At 45.0% G+C, this 15,006-nt stretch overlaps 1 protein-coding gene across 3 annotated transcripts in view; it reads right to left on the reverse strand.

Annotated features, from left to right (window-relative positions):
• Window positions 1-14,445, reverse strand: part of GRAMD1B (GRAM domain containing 1B) — a 98,728-nt gene extending 84,283 nt beyond the window's left edge. The window contains exons 1-2 of one of the 3 annotated variants that reach the window (XM_064397795.1): window positions 14,057-14,445; window positions 1,338-1,415 (exon numbers count right to left, since the gene is read on the reverse strand). In XM_064397795.1, coding sequence (XP_064253865.1) covers window positions 1,338-1,415; window positions 14,057-14,418 — 440 coding nt within the window. In that variant the 5' untranslated portion in view covers window positions 14,419-14,445. The remainder of the gene's footprint in view (window positions 1-1,337; window positions 1,416-14,056) is intronic. The other 2 variants (XM_064397794.1, XM_064397793.1) reach the window with 2 other exon arrangements.
• Between the last annotated feature and the right edge of the window lie 561 nt (window positions 14,446-15,006).

Consider the following 15,006-nt stretch of genomic DNA (forward strand, 5'->3'; position numbering starts at 1 on the left):
TCCAGCCAGGAAAATATTGTTATCACCATCCTAAATGCTCCCTTTGAAATCCATCTGAAGCAGGCAGCACTTCCAAGTGATTCCCTGCTGCTACACCCAGAAATGTTTTAACAAATCCTCACCCTGTTTCACCTGTGGAATTCCAGCTGAAATGGAATTTCACCTCACCCAGAGGTGATGCCCTCAGAACCTCCCTGCTCTGCTGTCCCACTCTATTTCCTGCCTGCAAACAGTCACCTGTCAGTCAATTAGGGATGTTTTGTTAATTAGTCCGGGCTCCACAGCCACGGGGAGGTGGATAATTGGAGGAGAAGGTGAGCTACAACTCCCAAGTGCTGATTCAGAGCCAAAACCCCTGGTGGGATATGGAATTTTAGTATGAGATGTTAATTGGCTCCTTAGGGTCACTCTCAAGTGAGTCAATTCCTGCTGTTTCAGGGGCTGGATGCATTTTCCCACTTTCAGGCTGATGGAAAATGCATCCAACATTTCTAAAACCAACATAAATCACATTTCTTCTTAGATGGCTCTGAGAAGTGCAAGGACAATAAATCAGTGATAACTCAGGGCTCACAGCTCATGCCCAGCACAAGAAAACTCAGCAGATTCAGCCTCAAAAGTTGACCTACAAGATGCAGCAAAACTCCTCATCATGTGGCTCTGAGCAAAGCAAAATCCATAAATCATGCACCCAAATAAACACCAAAAATCAGTTTTCAACAGCTTTTGTGCCAATGCTGCAATTTGAAACTGTCATTAATCAGCCCAAATTAAAGTTTCTTCTGGAACTTCACTGCAGTTCTCACACAGGTGCTGCACACAAATTAACCCAGCTTAAATCTGGAGTTCAGGATTGCCACAACACATCAAAAGTGAACAAAACAACCAGGCTCAGAATGCCTTTGCTGAGGACAGGACCCACCCAGGAAATTCCACTTGTGGGTTTTTAAGGATCAGAGGTGCTAGTTGCCAGCACACAGCACGTCTGATGAAGCTGCTGCAGCAGCTGGAGTTTGGGGAATGAGCCCCAAAAGAAAATTCTGGCTATTTGAGGGGCTGGATACATTGTCCCATGTTCAAGGCAATGAAAAATTCAGGTTTTTAGATGGAAATTCTGGCAGGATTCATTGTCCCACGTTCAAGGCAATGAAAAATTCAGCTTTTTAGACGGAAATTCTGGCTGGATTCATTGTCCCACGTTCAAGGTGATGAAAAATGCACCTTTTTAGACACTGATAAGACCAACTTAAACTCCATTTTTTGTTAACCAGCCATGAGAAATACCAGGAGGAGAAAGCAGCTCAGCAGGTGAGGTTTCACTGCAGGCACAGACTCACCTGTCCTCACGCATGGAGGGGCTCAGGAAGCGCGCAGAGTCATCGTCGTGGCTGCTCTGCTGGCTGCTCTGCTGGCTGCTGAAACACAGAACGGGCACAGTCAGAGCTGGGCAGCCTCCTGGGGACACTCAGCTTCCACCCAGATCTCACAGAACAGCTCTGGGAGCTCTGCGACACTCAGCATCAATCCAGATTGAGGAAAACAGATCTGTCTGACCTCCTCTAAAACACTCAGCTTCAATTCAGATTGAGGAAAACATCTTTGTGACCTCTGGAACACTGAATTTTAAATCAAGATTAAGGAAAACACAGACAGAGCTGGGTAACCTCCTGTAAAACACTCAGCTTCAATCCAGATTGAGGAAAAACAGATCTGTCTGACCTCCTTTGGAACACTCAGCTGTAAATCCAGATCACAAAAAAACATCTCTGTGACCTCTGGAACAATCAGTTTAAATCCAGATCTCAAAAAACATCTTTGGGACCTCTGGAACACTCAGCTTAGATCCAGATCATAGAAAACAGATCTATCTGACCTCCTGTAAAACACTCAGCTTAAATCCAGATTGAGGAAAACAGATCTGTCTGACCTCCTTTGGAACATTTAGTTTAAATCCAGATGGAGGAAAACATCTTTGTGGCTTCTGGAACACTCAGCTTTGAATCTAGGTCAAGGAAAACACAGATAGAGGTGAGTAACCACCTCTAAAACACTCATCTTAAAGCCAGTTTAAAACAGTTTAAAACCACTTTGGAACCTCTGGAACATTCAGTTTAAATCCAGATCACAGAAAACAGATCTGTCTGACCTCCTCTGGAACACTCAATTTTAAATCCAGATCAAGGACAACACAGAGCAAGGGAACCTCCTCTGGAACACTCAGCTGTAAATCCAGATCACAGAAAACCTCTTTGTGACCTCTGGAACACTCAGCTGTAAATCCAGATCACAGAAAACCTCTTTGTGACCTCTGGAACACTCAAATTCAGATAGAGGAAAACACAAACAGAGCTGTTTGACCTCCTTTGGAACACTCGGCTTTAAATCCAGATCATAGAAAACATCTTTGTGACATCTGGAACACTCAGCTGTAAATCCAAATGGAGGAAACAGATCTTTGTGACCTCTGGAACACTCAATTTTAAATCCAGATCAAGGAAAACGCAGACAGAGCTGGGGAGCTCCTCTGGAACCTCAGCTGTAAATCCAGACCACAGAAAACATCTTTGTGACATCTGGAACACTCAGCTGTAAATCCAGATCACAGAAATTCTCTTTATGACCTCTGGAACACTCAATTTTAAATCCAGATCACAGAAAACATCTTTATAACCTGTGGAACTCTCAGCTGTAAATCCAGAGGGAGGAAAACACAAGGTTCTCGCTCCACATTTGGGGTTGAAAGGAGGAACCAAGAGCAGGCATTAAATTTAAATCTGATTCACAACTAGCACGAGGGTTTGGAGTCTCTTAATCTCACTGTGTGACACTTCCCTGAGAATTCCCTGAAATATAAAGTGACCTGGACATCAGCTGGGCAGCACCTCATCACTTCTTACAGGCAGACACTCCAACACCAAGCTGCTGGGTGTTTATACCCTCCCCAGTCCCGGGCAGAAGCAGAAAAGAGCAGTAAAAATCAACTTTTGAAGTGGCCAGCGCTGAATTTCTGACCAGACTTGCAAGCTGAGCCCACAAGATGTCACTGTCCCCCCTGAAATGGGCGTTCTGTGGGAGAAAACTGAATTTCCTGCACATTTATCCTGTGGAGCTCTCCTGGATCCCCCCGTGAGCTCCAGGGGCTACTCAGGGTTTTTGCTCAGCTCATTCTGCTCCAGGGAAGGCTCCTGGCCAAAGCCCACCTGCTCTGCTGCCTCTGAAATCACAGCAAAGCAGCAGCACAAACTTGTCTGGGAGCTCAGGCTGGGATGAATTTCTCTCTTGGCACGATGGAAATGTTAAATCCAACTAATTTAATTATGTATCAGTGCTCGCTGTCACAGCTCTGCTGCACTGCACGCAGAAATAGAAATCATCATATAAAACATACCAGAAATATAAATATGGGATAAAATAAACCTCCACCAAATTACATCTTTTCATTCTAAAGAGCAACTCTATCCAGTAACATCTATTTTGGGGGAAACTTTTGGGTACCAAAACTGCAAATAGCACATTTCCATGAAATGTACTTGATAATTAAAACAAATAAAGGGACAGGTTTTCTCTTCTCCCTCTGTTTTTGCCAAAGAATTTGCAGTTTCTGCAAGGAATAAAAGGCCAAGTAATCTAAATTTCATTTAATTTTTTTCCCCAACTACCTTGATTTTGACCAGCTGCTTCTCTGAGGCCATCAAGTGCTCCACCTTATTGAAAATGACCTTTCTGAGAGCACAGCACCTGGCTTGGGGACACATTTGGCATTTGGGGGACATCACCTGGCACTGCCCACTCTTTGTGCCTCCCCAGAACATTGTTACAGTCATGAGAGAGAGGAGAGCAGGCTGAAGCTTTCAGAAAAGTGAAATTAGTGATCAATAGTTATAAAAATCCTTGAAAAACCAAAATCAGCCTCTGAGGCTGGGTTTGGGAAAGCACAAAACTGCAAGAAGGGAAGGAGAATTCTGTATTGGCTCCCAGCTGTAAATCAACAGCTGGGTGAGAACAACACATTCCTAAAGCAAATAAACATTTTTCTTGCACTTCTGAGCTTCACTGTGGCCCAGTGGACTGGGAGGGGGAACCACATTTACCCTCCTCTGCCAAAGGAATTCCCCCTTTTGATCAGAAGCACTGCAGGGATTATTTCTCTAATTTCTTGTTTCTGCACAGAAAACCCTCTCACCCAACCTTCCCATTTCAGCTCAGATGGAGCAGATGGAACCAAACTTACCCAAGGAGAATTCCCAGGCTGTGCCAGGCCGGCAGTGCTGGGAACAGCACGTGCAAACTCCCTTTGGGACAGCTCGAATGGACCTTAGACCTCTTCCTGATCATCCACCCCATAAAGTTCACATTCCAAATGAAGGTTTAAAATTTAACAGGAGCCAGGTATTGCTGCTCATTGAAATTCAACACCTCAGCTCCAGACTGCGATCAATTAAAAACTCAGGGAAAAATCACTTTTCACCCACCTGTCCCTTCAGCACGAGCTGTGCTGTGCACAAAGCTTTGGGAGCTTTTCACACAACATAAAATTATTTCAGCCTTCTGCTTGTTAGGCAGTGAAGCTGTTAAATTCACTAAAATGCTCAGAGTAGTTAGAATGCAGAGCCTGTTGTTCTGTGATGTTTTTCAGTCCATTTGAGGATAACCTGCTATTAAGCGTTCCTTTGGAACTGTATAATGACAATTTAAAATAAAAGGAGATAAAGGTGGGATTTGTTCTGAGGAGTAACAAGGAAAGAAGTATTCAGACAGCATTTTGTATCCACAGAGAAAGTCAAAATGCTGCATAAACTCTCAGGAAATGAGCAAAACAAGCTGCTCTCATTCCAAAGCTCAAGTGATAAACTTGAATTTGGAAAAGGTTTAAATCTTCAGGTGCACAAACCCTGGCTGCCCCTTTTGTTCCTATAATTTCTATGACAATAAAAACACTTTCAGCTTTGCGCCCTGTGGTTTTTCCTTAATTCTCATGCAAACTCTTTAGTTATTAGTTTAGAAAATTAAGAAAATTCCTCAACACAGATTAACCAGACCTGTTAACAGTTAAATCTTTGGAGATGCTGCTTCCAGCACTCCTCCACCAAGCAATTTATCCAGGAAACCCAAGTAAAAAAACCCCATTTTTCTACTGACTAAACCCAGGTGTTCTGATCCCACACACTTTGTTTGAAGCAAATTTGAATTTTGATGTTGTTGCCTTAAATATTTCAATATTTCTCTTGCACTTGGGAAGTCCTGAGCTATAAACTAGATTTTGTACTATTAATATTCATTTAAAAAAGGTAGAAAAGTCTCATTTTATTCTGAGATTTCAGTTTCTGCAGGATAAGGCAGAGGCAGGATCTCTGATTTTATGCATGAACAACCTTTCAGAGCTCAGCAGCTCTCCCAGCAGAAGATATTTATCACAATTTCACAAAGTTCAGGCACTCGGGGCAATGTTTGCACACCAAGAACCTTCTGGAACTCCTGTGTGTGGGTGAGAAACCCACTGTGCTTTTCTGCCTCCAGGTGGTTTTGGCGGAATTTTAATCCAAGGAATTTTATTTTTTTTTTCAACACAGTGAAGGATGAATGGGATAAGGGAAGAAATAGGACAGAAAGAGCTGGAAAATGGGATCAGTTAAAGAGTTTGGAGCATTATCCAAAACAAATCCCAGCTGTTAGTGAGAATTCCAGGTCTGAACCCAGACGAGTATTTTGTATTCACTTTGTTTAATTAACCCCGTGATTCGTTAGGCTTTGGGTTCAGTATCACCTGTTTCCCAAAAAATGGCAAAACTGACAATTGCCAATCAGGGATACAAATTCTTCAATGGTTTTCAACAACTTTGGCAACAGATTTAAACTGAAATCCACCAAAATATTCACAATACATGAATGTTTTCACCAACAGATCTGGGAACTGAAAGATATGCAAACAAATTTTACACATATTATATATTTATAACCAAACACATCAAGGTTTCAGTTAAAATTTACAGGGTTTTTTGGTTATTTGGACAACTAAAGGCTTATTTTTATTTTCACAGCTGCAAGTACAAAGACTTGACTCTACCTGCCTAAAATCTATAGTAAAATAATAAGAAACTCATAATAAAATAATAAAAGTAAAATAAAATATACAAATAAAACAATAGAATAATAAAAATAAAATAATAAAAGTAAAATAAAATAATAAGAATAAAACAATATAATAATAAAAATAAAATAATAAAATAATAAAAGTAAAATAAAATAATAAAAATAAAACAATAGAATAATAAAAATAAAATAATAAAATCATTTGGGTGACTGCAAAACAGCCACCAGAAAGGGGCAGTGCCACTACCTGGTCTGAGTTATGGCTACTTCTAAACTGGCAAAGAAGTTCTCAGCATGCCTTTTAAAGGGTTTTTACACTTTAAAATCCATGTAATTTTAAGCCAGAGCTCAGTTTTAATTAAGTCTAGAAGATTTGTAATGAAAATTGAATATTTTAGAGGGTGATGTGCAAAGGGTCTTCATTTGAAAATTCTCCTGGTGAATCCTCCTGGAATTTTAATTCTGGATAATTCTTCTTGTTGCCCATCCTTCCTTGACAGCATAAACAGGGCAATAAAAGGAGACTGAGCCCAAGCTTTGGGTGTGGCAGAAGCAAAGTCCCCGTGAGTGTTTTCCCACAGGAGGCTTTAGGAGCTCCTCAAAGACAATTTTATCTTTCGATTCCAATTCCCAATTTCAATTCCCCACTTTGGCTCTGCTCCTCCTTGCCAGAATGCAGCCCCCACCTTGGATTTCCCAGGACCAGCAGGAACGTCCCTCCCATCCCTGCTGCCTCATTTACAATTTAAAATTCATATAATTTTAAGCAAGAACTCAGTTTTGGCTACTTCCAAACTGGAAAACCCAGTCCCTGTACCCCAAACCCCCTGTGGGGCAGGGACTGAGCCATGACAAAGGTCAGGAGACTCCTGGAGGAGGAAAAGGAGGATGGAGGGACACCAAGGGGAAATGCCAGTTCCAGGGGTTACCAGTCCAGGAGGGCTGTCCTTGGGCAGCCCTAAAGCTTTCAGCCTGAAAATTCAAAACCCAAAATTCAAAACCCAAAATTCAAATCCTTCAGAGCCAGATTGCCACGGGTGCTGCAGGCTCCCAGGCTTGGAGAGCACGAGGAAAATCCCAGAATGGTTTGGGTTGGAAAGACCTTAAAGCTCATCCCATTCCACCCCTGTCGTGGGCAGGGACACCTTCCACTGTCCCAGGATGCTCCAAGCTTTGTCCAACCTGACCTTGGACCCATCCAGGGATGGAACAGCCACAGCTACTCTGGGCAGAATTTACTCCCAATATCCCATCTCTGAGCCTGCCCTCCTTCAGTTCAAGGCTGTTCCCCTTTGTCCTGTCACAGAATTCACAGAATTCCCCCCACGTCCTTGTGAAATCTCCCTCTCCAGCCTTGTGGTAACCCCCTTTAGGTACTGGAAAGGCTTTAAGGTCTCCAAGAGATTGCTGAGAGCCAAACAGGCACCTCCTGCTCCAAACCTCCCCATCTTAGCTCAGCTTCATGGATGGGGAGGGTGCAAAGCCGTGTTTGCAGTCTAAACCCGTTAGAAATGATCAAAAATAGATAAAAGGTGAAATTTCACCCAGAGCCACACTCAGAGCTGGAGTGTGAACTGAGATCGTCACCTCTCCTTGCTGCAAAGGGTTAAAAGGGGCAGCGTGGCCGAGCCCTCTCCTCTCACCTCATTCATTTCACCAAGGAAAACACCAACACCAGCCTCCCCCTCTCCAGACGAGCCCTTTCACCAACATCTCATTTACAGAGCAGCAGCACCCTGCTCTGTTTCCCTGAGCTGGACACAGAGCCCGTGGAAAGGCAGGGAGATAAGGAAAATGGGAATTAATTGTGAAATTCCATCGGCAGGCACAGGCAGGGCACGGATCTCAGACGGCCCGATGGCAAATATTTGCTGACCAGATAAGATCAACAGCATTTCAGTGCCGGGCTGTTTGTAAATCACTCCTGTTTAATGCTCTTGGGTGACTGGTCACCCTAAACCACACAAATACTGGAAGGCAAATATTTTAAAAGAAAACCACAAACTACTGCACAAAGGCAGTGAGGTTCAGCCAAAAAAAAAAAAAAAAAATAAAAAACAACAAAAAATACCAGGGCTGGCAGAATTCACAGTCACTTGGCACAGACTACCAGAAACAAATGGCAAAAAATCTGCAATCCCAACAAACAGCACACCAGCACCCCCAGGAGACAGGCATGCAGCAGCTGAGAAAGAAAAAAAAAATCACTTTTTTGGGAGCACTTTAGGTCTCATTTGAACCTGAAGGTTCAAAAAGGAAGAAGTTTCATTCATACCGAGTTGCTACCAAGCCACCATTTGTGTGTTTTCAAATTTCCGGTTAGAAGAGGCACAACATAGATATTCCTAAAGACCTGGATCAATTTCCATAATAGAAGAGGATCTACAACCTTAATCTTTTGGTTTTTCACTTTTCACAATCAGTAGTTTCTTAAATAAAAAAAAAAATAATAATCCCATCACTCAGGTTTGTGCTCATGGGTTTTCCAAAGGCACCAAAAGCAGGGAAGAGCAGCTGCTTCCCTCGGAGACAAAAAGCTTCCCCCATGTGACATTTGTCTTCCCTAAATCCTCGATTAACCAGCTCCAGCTACAAGGAAAAATGGGGGGGAAAAAGAGCATTTGCCTCTTCCATGATGAAATCCCAGTGGAGCCATCAGTTCTTCACACAAAAGAGATTTTTACAAGAATTTCAGCAGAAATGAGCGAGCGCAGTGCACACCCACTTCCCAATTCCTGCTCAGAGAGGAGCAGCCCCATTTCCTCCCCTCCGAGGCACAGCTGGGAGGTGGAAGTTCAGCAAAAACTGAGAACTGCAAAATTTGGAGCTTCTCATTCTGCAGCTTCTGGGAACAGAGTGACCAAAACCTCCCAGGGCTGCCCAGAGCTCCCCAACCACCCCAGCCCAGGGCTGGAGCAGCTCCCTCTTCACCAGGAAACTCTTCCAGGATATTCCCAAAGACCTGCGTCACTTTTCCATGATGGAAGAGGATCTATAACCTCTACAACCTCTAATTAATCTTGCAGCTTTTTGGTTTTTCACTTTTCACCATCAGCAGTTTCTTCGCTGCTGATGGTGAAATCCTGAAAAATCACTCAGGATTTTTCCTCTAGAAAATGACACAATATTTTGCACACACGTTGAAGTTAGAAAAAGGGGAATGACCATTAATTTATTCCCAGAAATGCCTCAGAGTGAATTTCAGTTTAATTAAGGAAGGCAAAAAGCATGATGGGCTACTTGAAATTAAAGGCTCATTTACCTTTATAAGCCAATGCAAAATATCTAAGCCAGCAATTTGTAAATAATTTTAGCTCAAGTTTCAACAAATATTTCACTGTTAATGAATTTATATCACTAGAGGGATCAAGAAAAAGTTTTTTTAAAGAAAAAAGGATAATTTTTACCTCAGAACATGAAGGGAAGCAGCCTCAGAGCCCAGAGCTGAGCAGTGCTGGAGCCTCCCCTCATTTGTTCCACGCCTTGAGAATAGTTATCAGGATTTCATCTGAAAAACCTCCAATTTGTGTAGCTGGCAGCTCAAGAAACCTCCAGCTCCTCAGCACAGACACTTTTCTGAGCTGGGATGGAAGTCTTCTCATAATACACTTCATTTTTAATGTGTTGGAGGCATTTTAGGACTCAGACAAGTCTTTCCTTTTGGATGAATCCACAGTGAGTGTCAGAGTTTCCAGCAGAAAACCAGCCTGGGTAAATTCATCTACAGAAGTGTCAAGAGCTGCTGCACAAGCTGCTCCAACAAAATCCACAAGTTTTGCATCTTTAGCAGCACCAACATTTCATTCTTAAGCAGTCCTGATCCTAGGCCAAAGGGAGAGCTGTCCTTAAATTGAAGCCTGAATTATCTACTCAGCAATTCTTGCCCCAAAATCACGTGCAGGTCCTGAAATTACAAACAAGGCTGGCTTGGGGAGGTAAATAATAAATTAAAGCTGATCAACTGCCTTATGCCCACATCAATAATGCATGCAGGTTGCATGCACAGCAAAATGCCACCAGATTGAAGAAACATCAGCACGTCTTAATAAAAAATTTAAAAATAAACTTGTGTACCTGTGTGCAGAGTTCATCGTTTATAAAGGTAAATAACTTAATTACCTGGCTGGCAAATGATGGCTGAGGGGGAGAGGAGGAGCTGTCTGCATCCCTCATAAAAACCATCCTATTTATCATCTGTACAGCAGCCTTGAGGTCTGGGCCATCATTCTTTGAACAAGGACAGTTCCAGGGACAGTCCTACCCCCAAGGAATTGCCTTCCTGCTCTCTCACCTTGAACACTGAGGGGCAGGAAAGGCTCTCCCAGCCATCCCTGGGGTTTAATGCAAGGAAAAGAACATTGTCCCTCCTGCTCTGTCAGCTTCGAGAGAGCCAGCAGTAAACACAGCTCACAATTAGCCAGGCTGTTAAAAACTAACCAGCACGTGGGGGTTTCCAGGTGGGAAAAGCAGAGCTGGAGCTTTAGAGACCATGTTTATTTATTCACTTGGATGCTGCTGGATGCTGATGGTCACAGAGCTCTGGCTGGGGCTCTGAGAGCAGAGCTCAGCTGGGGCACAGCCTGCTCCCTGCCAGCCTTCCTGGGAAAACCCTGCCAGCTTTCCTGGGAAAACCCTGCCAGCTTTCCTGGGAAAACCCTGCCACCACCCAGCTGCTGCCCGCGGGACGGGGATAAAAGGCACCCAAAAATGAGATTCCAGCAGCCTGATGGCAACTCAGCCAGAGAAATGGAGGGACTGGCAGCAAACTGTGTTTATTTCTGTTTGTTTCCACAGCCTGCAGGTTTCAGCAGGTGAATTTGGGGATCTGCACTCCCAGCACAGGGTGGCACACGCTGGGGATCCCTGGGACACTGTCACTGGCCACTGCTGCCCTGTTTTTTTAAGCTCTTCTAAACCTTCTGATGTTTACACTCCTGTAATCAACTTTCTCACGCGCTTTTCTCTAATTAATTATTGTTTTGCATTCTTTTCTGGAGGAGGAGAAATGTGATGGACTGTTGGTTTGTCCAGTGGCAGTGGAGAGGTGGCACTGTCACCCTCCACTCCACTGTCACTTCTGGAAATCTATAAATGTTGGACTCAGAAACTGCCTTCTTTTTACCTTGGCGATTCCAATGTCCATGTTGGTTTATTTCCTGTCCTGAAGTGACAAGACCACCAAGTGAATGGAAGAAATGAACGCTTGGGGAGTGATGTGCTGCACAAAACCCCTCAGCACAGCTGTCCCTGCTGCCCTCGAACATCACAGAGCACAGAGGTGACACTGGAGCATCTGTCACCAGCAGCACAGGCCAGCAGAGGACAGAGCAGGGGCTCTCTCTGACCCTGCTACAGCAGGAGCAGCAAACAGGCAACTTCTGGTTTAGAGCAAAACAGCTTCTTGCCCTGCAAAAGTTGCATTTCACTGGGGGAACAGCAAAGTTCACCCCACATCTCTGTCAAATGAATGCCAGAAACCCCTCAGGGTTTATCACCCTTTCCATGGCCAGCTCCCCACAGGTTCTGCTTGGGAAAAATGCATATTTCATGATTGGCTTTTCGCAAATATTCAAATTAATATTATATGTGTAATGTTAGAAAGTTATGCTGTATTAATTTTCTTAAGTAGTGTGTTAAATATAGTTTTACGTTATAACACAATGTTAAAATAGAAACTGTGCTATGTAAGATACTTTTAAAATAGAGGAATGAGATACTCGCACCAAGATAGCAGCCACAGGACACCTAAATCTTTAAGAGAAAAAGCATTTATTGCTTCATTATCAGAAGAAACTAACTTCTCCTGCCTCGCTCAGCCCTGAAGAGCTGTCAGGATTCAGAGGAAGAAGCTGACACTGACAGACAGAATCCTTTGTTTGAATGGACTTTATTCGTCGTGTATGAATATGCAACAGGCTGTTGCTTATAAGGGCTAATCCTCTGTTAACGTGTGTCCTTTTTTAGGCTTATTTTGCTCAGGAAGAGGTACCTGGACTGTCCCTAACTCTTTGTTTTTATTGTCTCCTATTGTCCTAATCCTAATTGTCCAAGTTTTTTTATTACTCTTAATTTTATTACTATCTATATAACCATTTTATTACTATTAAACTTTTAAAATTCTAAAAACAAGTGATTGGCGTTTTTCACATTCTCCTGGGGGCTGTTTGCTCCTTCGGTGGGAGAGCCCAGGGATGATCCTGGAAAATGCCATTGGAGAGCATTTGCCATTGGAGTGTTTCCCGGGGCAGGAGGGGTGGATCTGGATCCTGCTGCACTGGAGAAAGGAGGTGCCAGGCTGGCTTTGGTATGCCAATGTCCACCACTTCACCTTCCTTCCAGTCACCGCTCCCAAACATCACCAAAAAATCCCTTGGGGATGACTGAGCAGGAAGTTGTCAGCGTGGCAACGTGTGTAAACAACAAATGTACAAGGAAACGTGGCTCTTTCTTCCACCTTGACACCAAAAGCAACATGTCTTGGCCTGCCTGAAACTCATTCACCATCAATAAATTCAAATTAAATCCTCAGCTGAAGGATTTTGGATCCTTCATCCTCCGAACTTCAATATTCTGACACTTCAGCACCTGCCTCATGCATTATCTTTCCCATTTTGTGTGCTGTGCCTGAATCCCTGCTTGCACCACCACTGCTACGTGAAAATCAGAAATATTTCCTAAATCAGAAAGATTTCCTAAATCAGAAATATTTTCTAAATCAGAAATGTTTCTTAAACCAAGAGATGTTTTTCCATGTTAACTTGCTGAGAGGGGTTATCAGATCCTCAATGGCATGCATTCATTGATGAAAGTTCTTAAAAAATTAATAAGCTGACAGACTGACCTTGCTAAAGGGACCTGATGAAAGGAAAATTATCAGATAATCAGGGTGGATATTCAAAGTTCTGCCCTGTAAACACTCAAGCACCACAGCAGGCAGTGAGTCAGTGTGGTTTGGTGGGTGCAGAAATGTTCAAGGTTTCTCTTTTTCTGGAAGTGCAGCACATCCTTTAAACACAGCCCCACAGATGGGCTGCACAGGAGCTGCAAACAGTGGAAGAAAACTTGGCCTACACTGAACCAGCCTAAGGATTTATAAACTTATATCCATTTCTTGGAGAAATCCTTCAAGTGTCTTGTGTGTTTGGGGCCTTCAAGAAAGGTGGATTGTTAAAGGGAGAGTTAATTGCACTGCATGTAGATTGTAAAAAGGAGAGTTAATTCTGCTGCATGTAGAGTGTTAAAGAGTTAATTGCACTGCATGTAGAGTGTTAAAGGAAGAGTTAATTGCACTGCATGTAGATTGTTGAAGGGAGAATTAATTCCCCTGCATGCGGGGTGCCCTGCAGAGGGTTACATAAGGTGCAGCTTTATCTCCTGTGGCCACACAATACAATGCCTGGGCATTAATTCCCTGTGCTGACAGGCTCTTGGAGGCCTTTGGGAATGATTTGTGCCCTTTCCAGCCAAAGGACTGTGTGACTTTCAGGTCTGGAGAGCTGCCAAGGACTGAGCCCAGCCACCTTGACACACAGACCCACTGGGCTGCTTGGTGTCTCTCTCTTGTCCCCGTACTAAGGATCTCAAGGGAAGTCTCAGTGGTGGGAATGAGCATCACATCACCCAAAAACACTGGCAGGGTCTGGCAGCATCACTCCCAGGCAGGCAATGCCAGCAGAGAGGTCACTCCTCTCCCTCAGGTATCCTCAGGACACCTCAGTGAGGTTGAATCTTCTCACCCACTGGCTCAGTGTCACCTGGAGGACCACGAGCGAGGACAGAGCCTTGCCCTGCCATTCCCAAACAGCTCCCAGGCCTTTTCCTCTGGCACCAGCACATCCAGCCAACACCACGCCACATTCCAGCCAACAGGCGAGGACAAAATCCGGGAAGAGGCACATCCGGGGCAACACCAGACCCTTCCAGCCTCTTTTCGGGAGCGGGGGAGGGGAGCGGCCAGAGGACCTACCTGCTCTCACTGCACTCCTTCTTCTCTCGGACGCGCAGCCACTTCCGAAGGAGGAAGCGCTTGCGGCGCGGGGAGGCACTGGGAGTGGAGCAGTTGGACCAGGGGGTGTCCTCGTCACTGGAGGGGGTGATCTCAATGGATGGGAGCTGCAGGAATTCCTTGCTGGAGGAAGGAGACTCCGGGTACCTGCCGGCCTCCAGGCTCTGCTCCTGCACGTTCTTCATCCGCCTCATCTTGAAGCGCTTCCTGCGCAGGGTCGGGGTGGACGAGCTGGACCAGGCGCAGCCGCCCTCCAGCACCTGCTGCTCGGGGACCCGCAGCGCCGGGAGCTGCAGGGTTTCTGTCATGTTGGCAGCTGGCATCAGACGCCCTTTCTCCTTCTGCTCCCACCCCCAGGCGCTCGCAGCTCTGATCCCACACCGCAAAGCCACAAGTCGCCTTCCTCCTTCCTCCTCCCTCTCCGCCCGGCGCTGCCCTCCCTCTCAAGCAGGAAACCTCATGTTCTTCACGTGCTCTCATTGAACGAGCGGCGCGGTGGGAGGGGATGGCCGGGACACGCTCGTGTCACAAGGGACGCCAGTTTCAAGTTTCTTTTTCTCCTTCTCTCCTCTACAAAAAGTCCCTCCCCTGGCCGCTCTCTCTCAAAGCAGGTTTAGCACTGCCACCAGGCTTGGCCGGCTTTCAGCCGCCCTCCCCAGCCCCCCTTTGCCTTCTGCTGGCTCAGGAAAGGAAAAGTCTCCCGGGGCTGCTCTAGGCAAACTCGGCTGCGGTTCTTCTCGAGGGACGAGGCAAGCATGGAGAGGAGCGGCGTGGAGCTGTGGGGAGGGCAGAGAGAGAAACAGAGGGAGGGGAGGAACAAGGCTCGATAAAAATCAGGAGAAAGAGTAGCAGGAGCAGCTTGCGCTGATTCTGTAGCGGGTCAGACACACGCGGGCAGCTGCCGCAAGTGT

The sequence above is a fragment of the Passer domesticus genome, chromosome 23 (genome assembly GCF_036417665.1).
Source record: "Passer domesticus isolate bPasDom1 chromosome 23, bPasDom1.hap1, whole genome shotgun sequence".
NCBI classification, from domain to species: Eukaryota; Metazoa; Chordata; class Aves; order Passeriformes; family Passeridae; genus Passer; species Passer domesticus.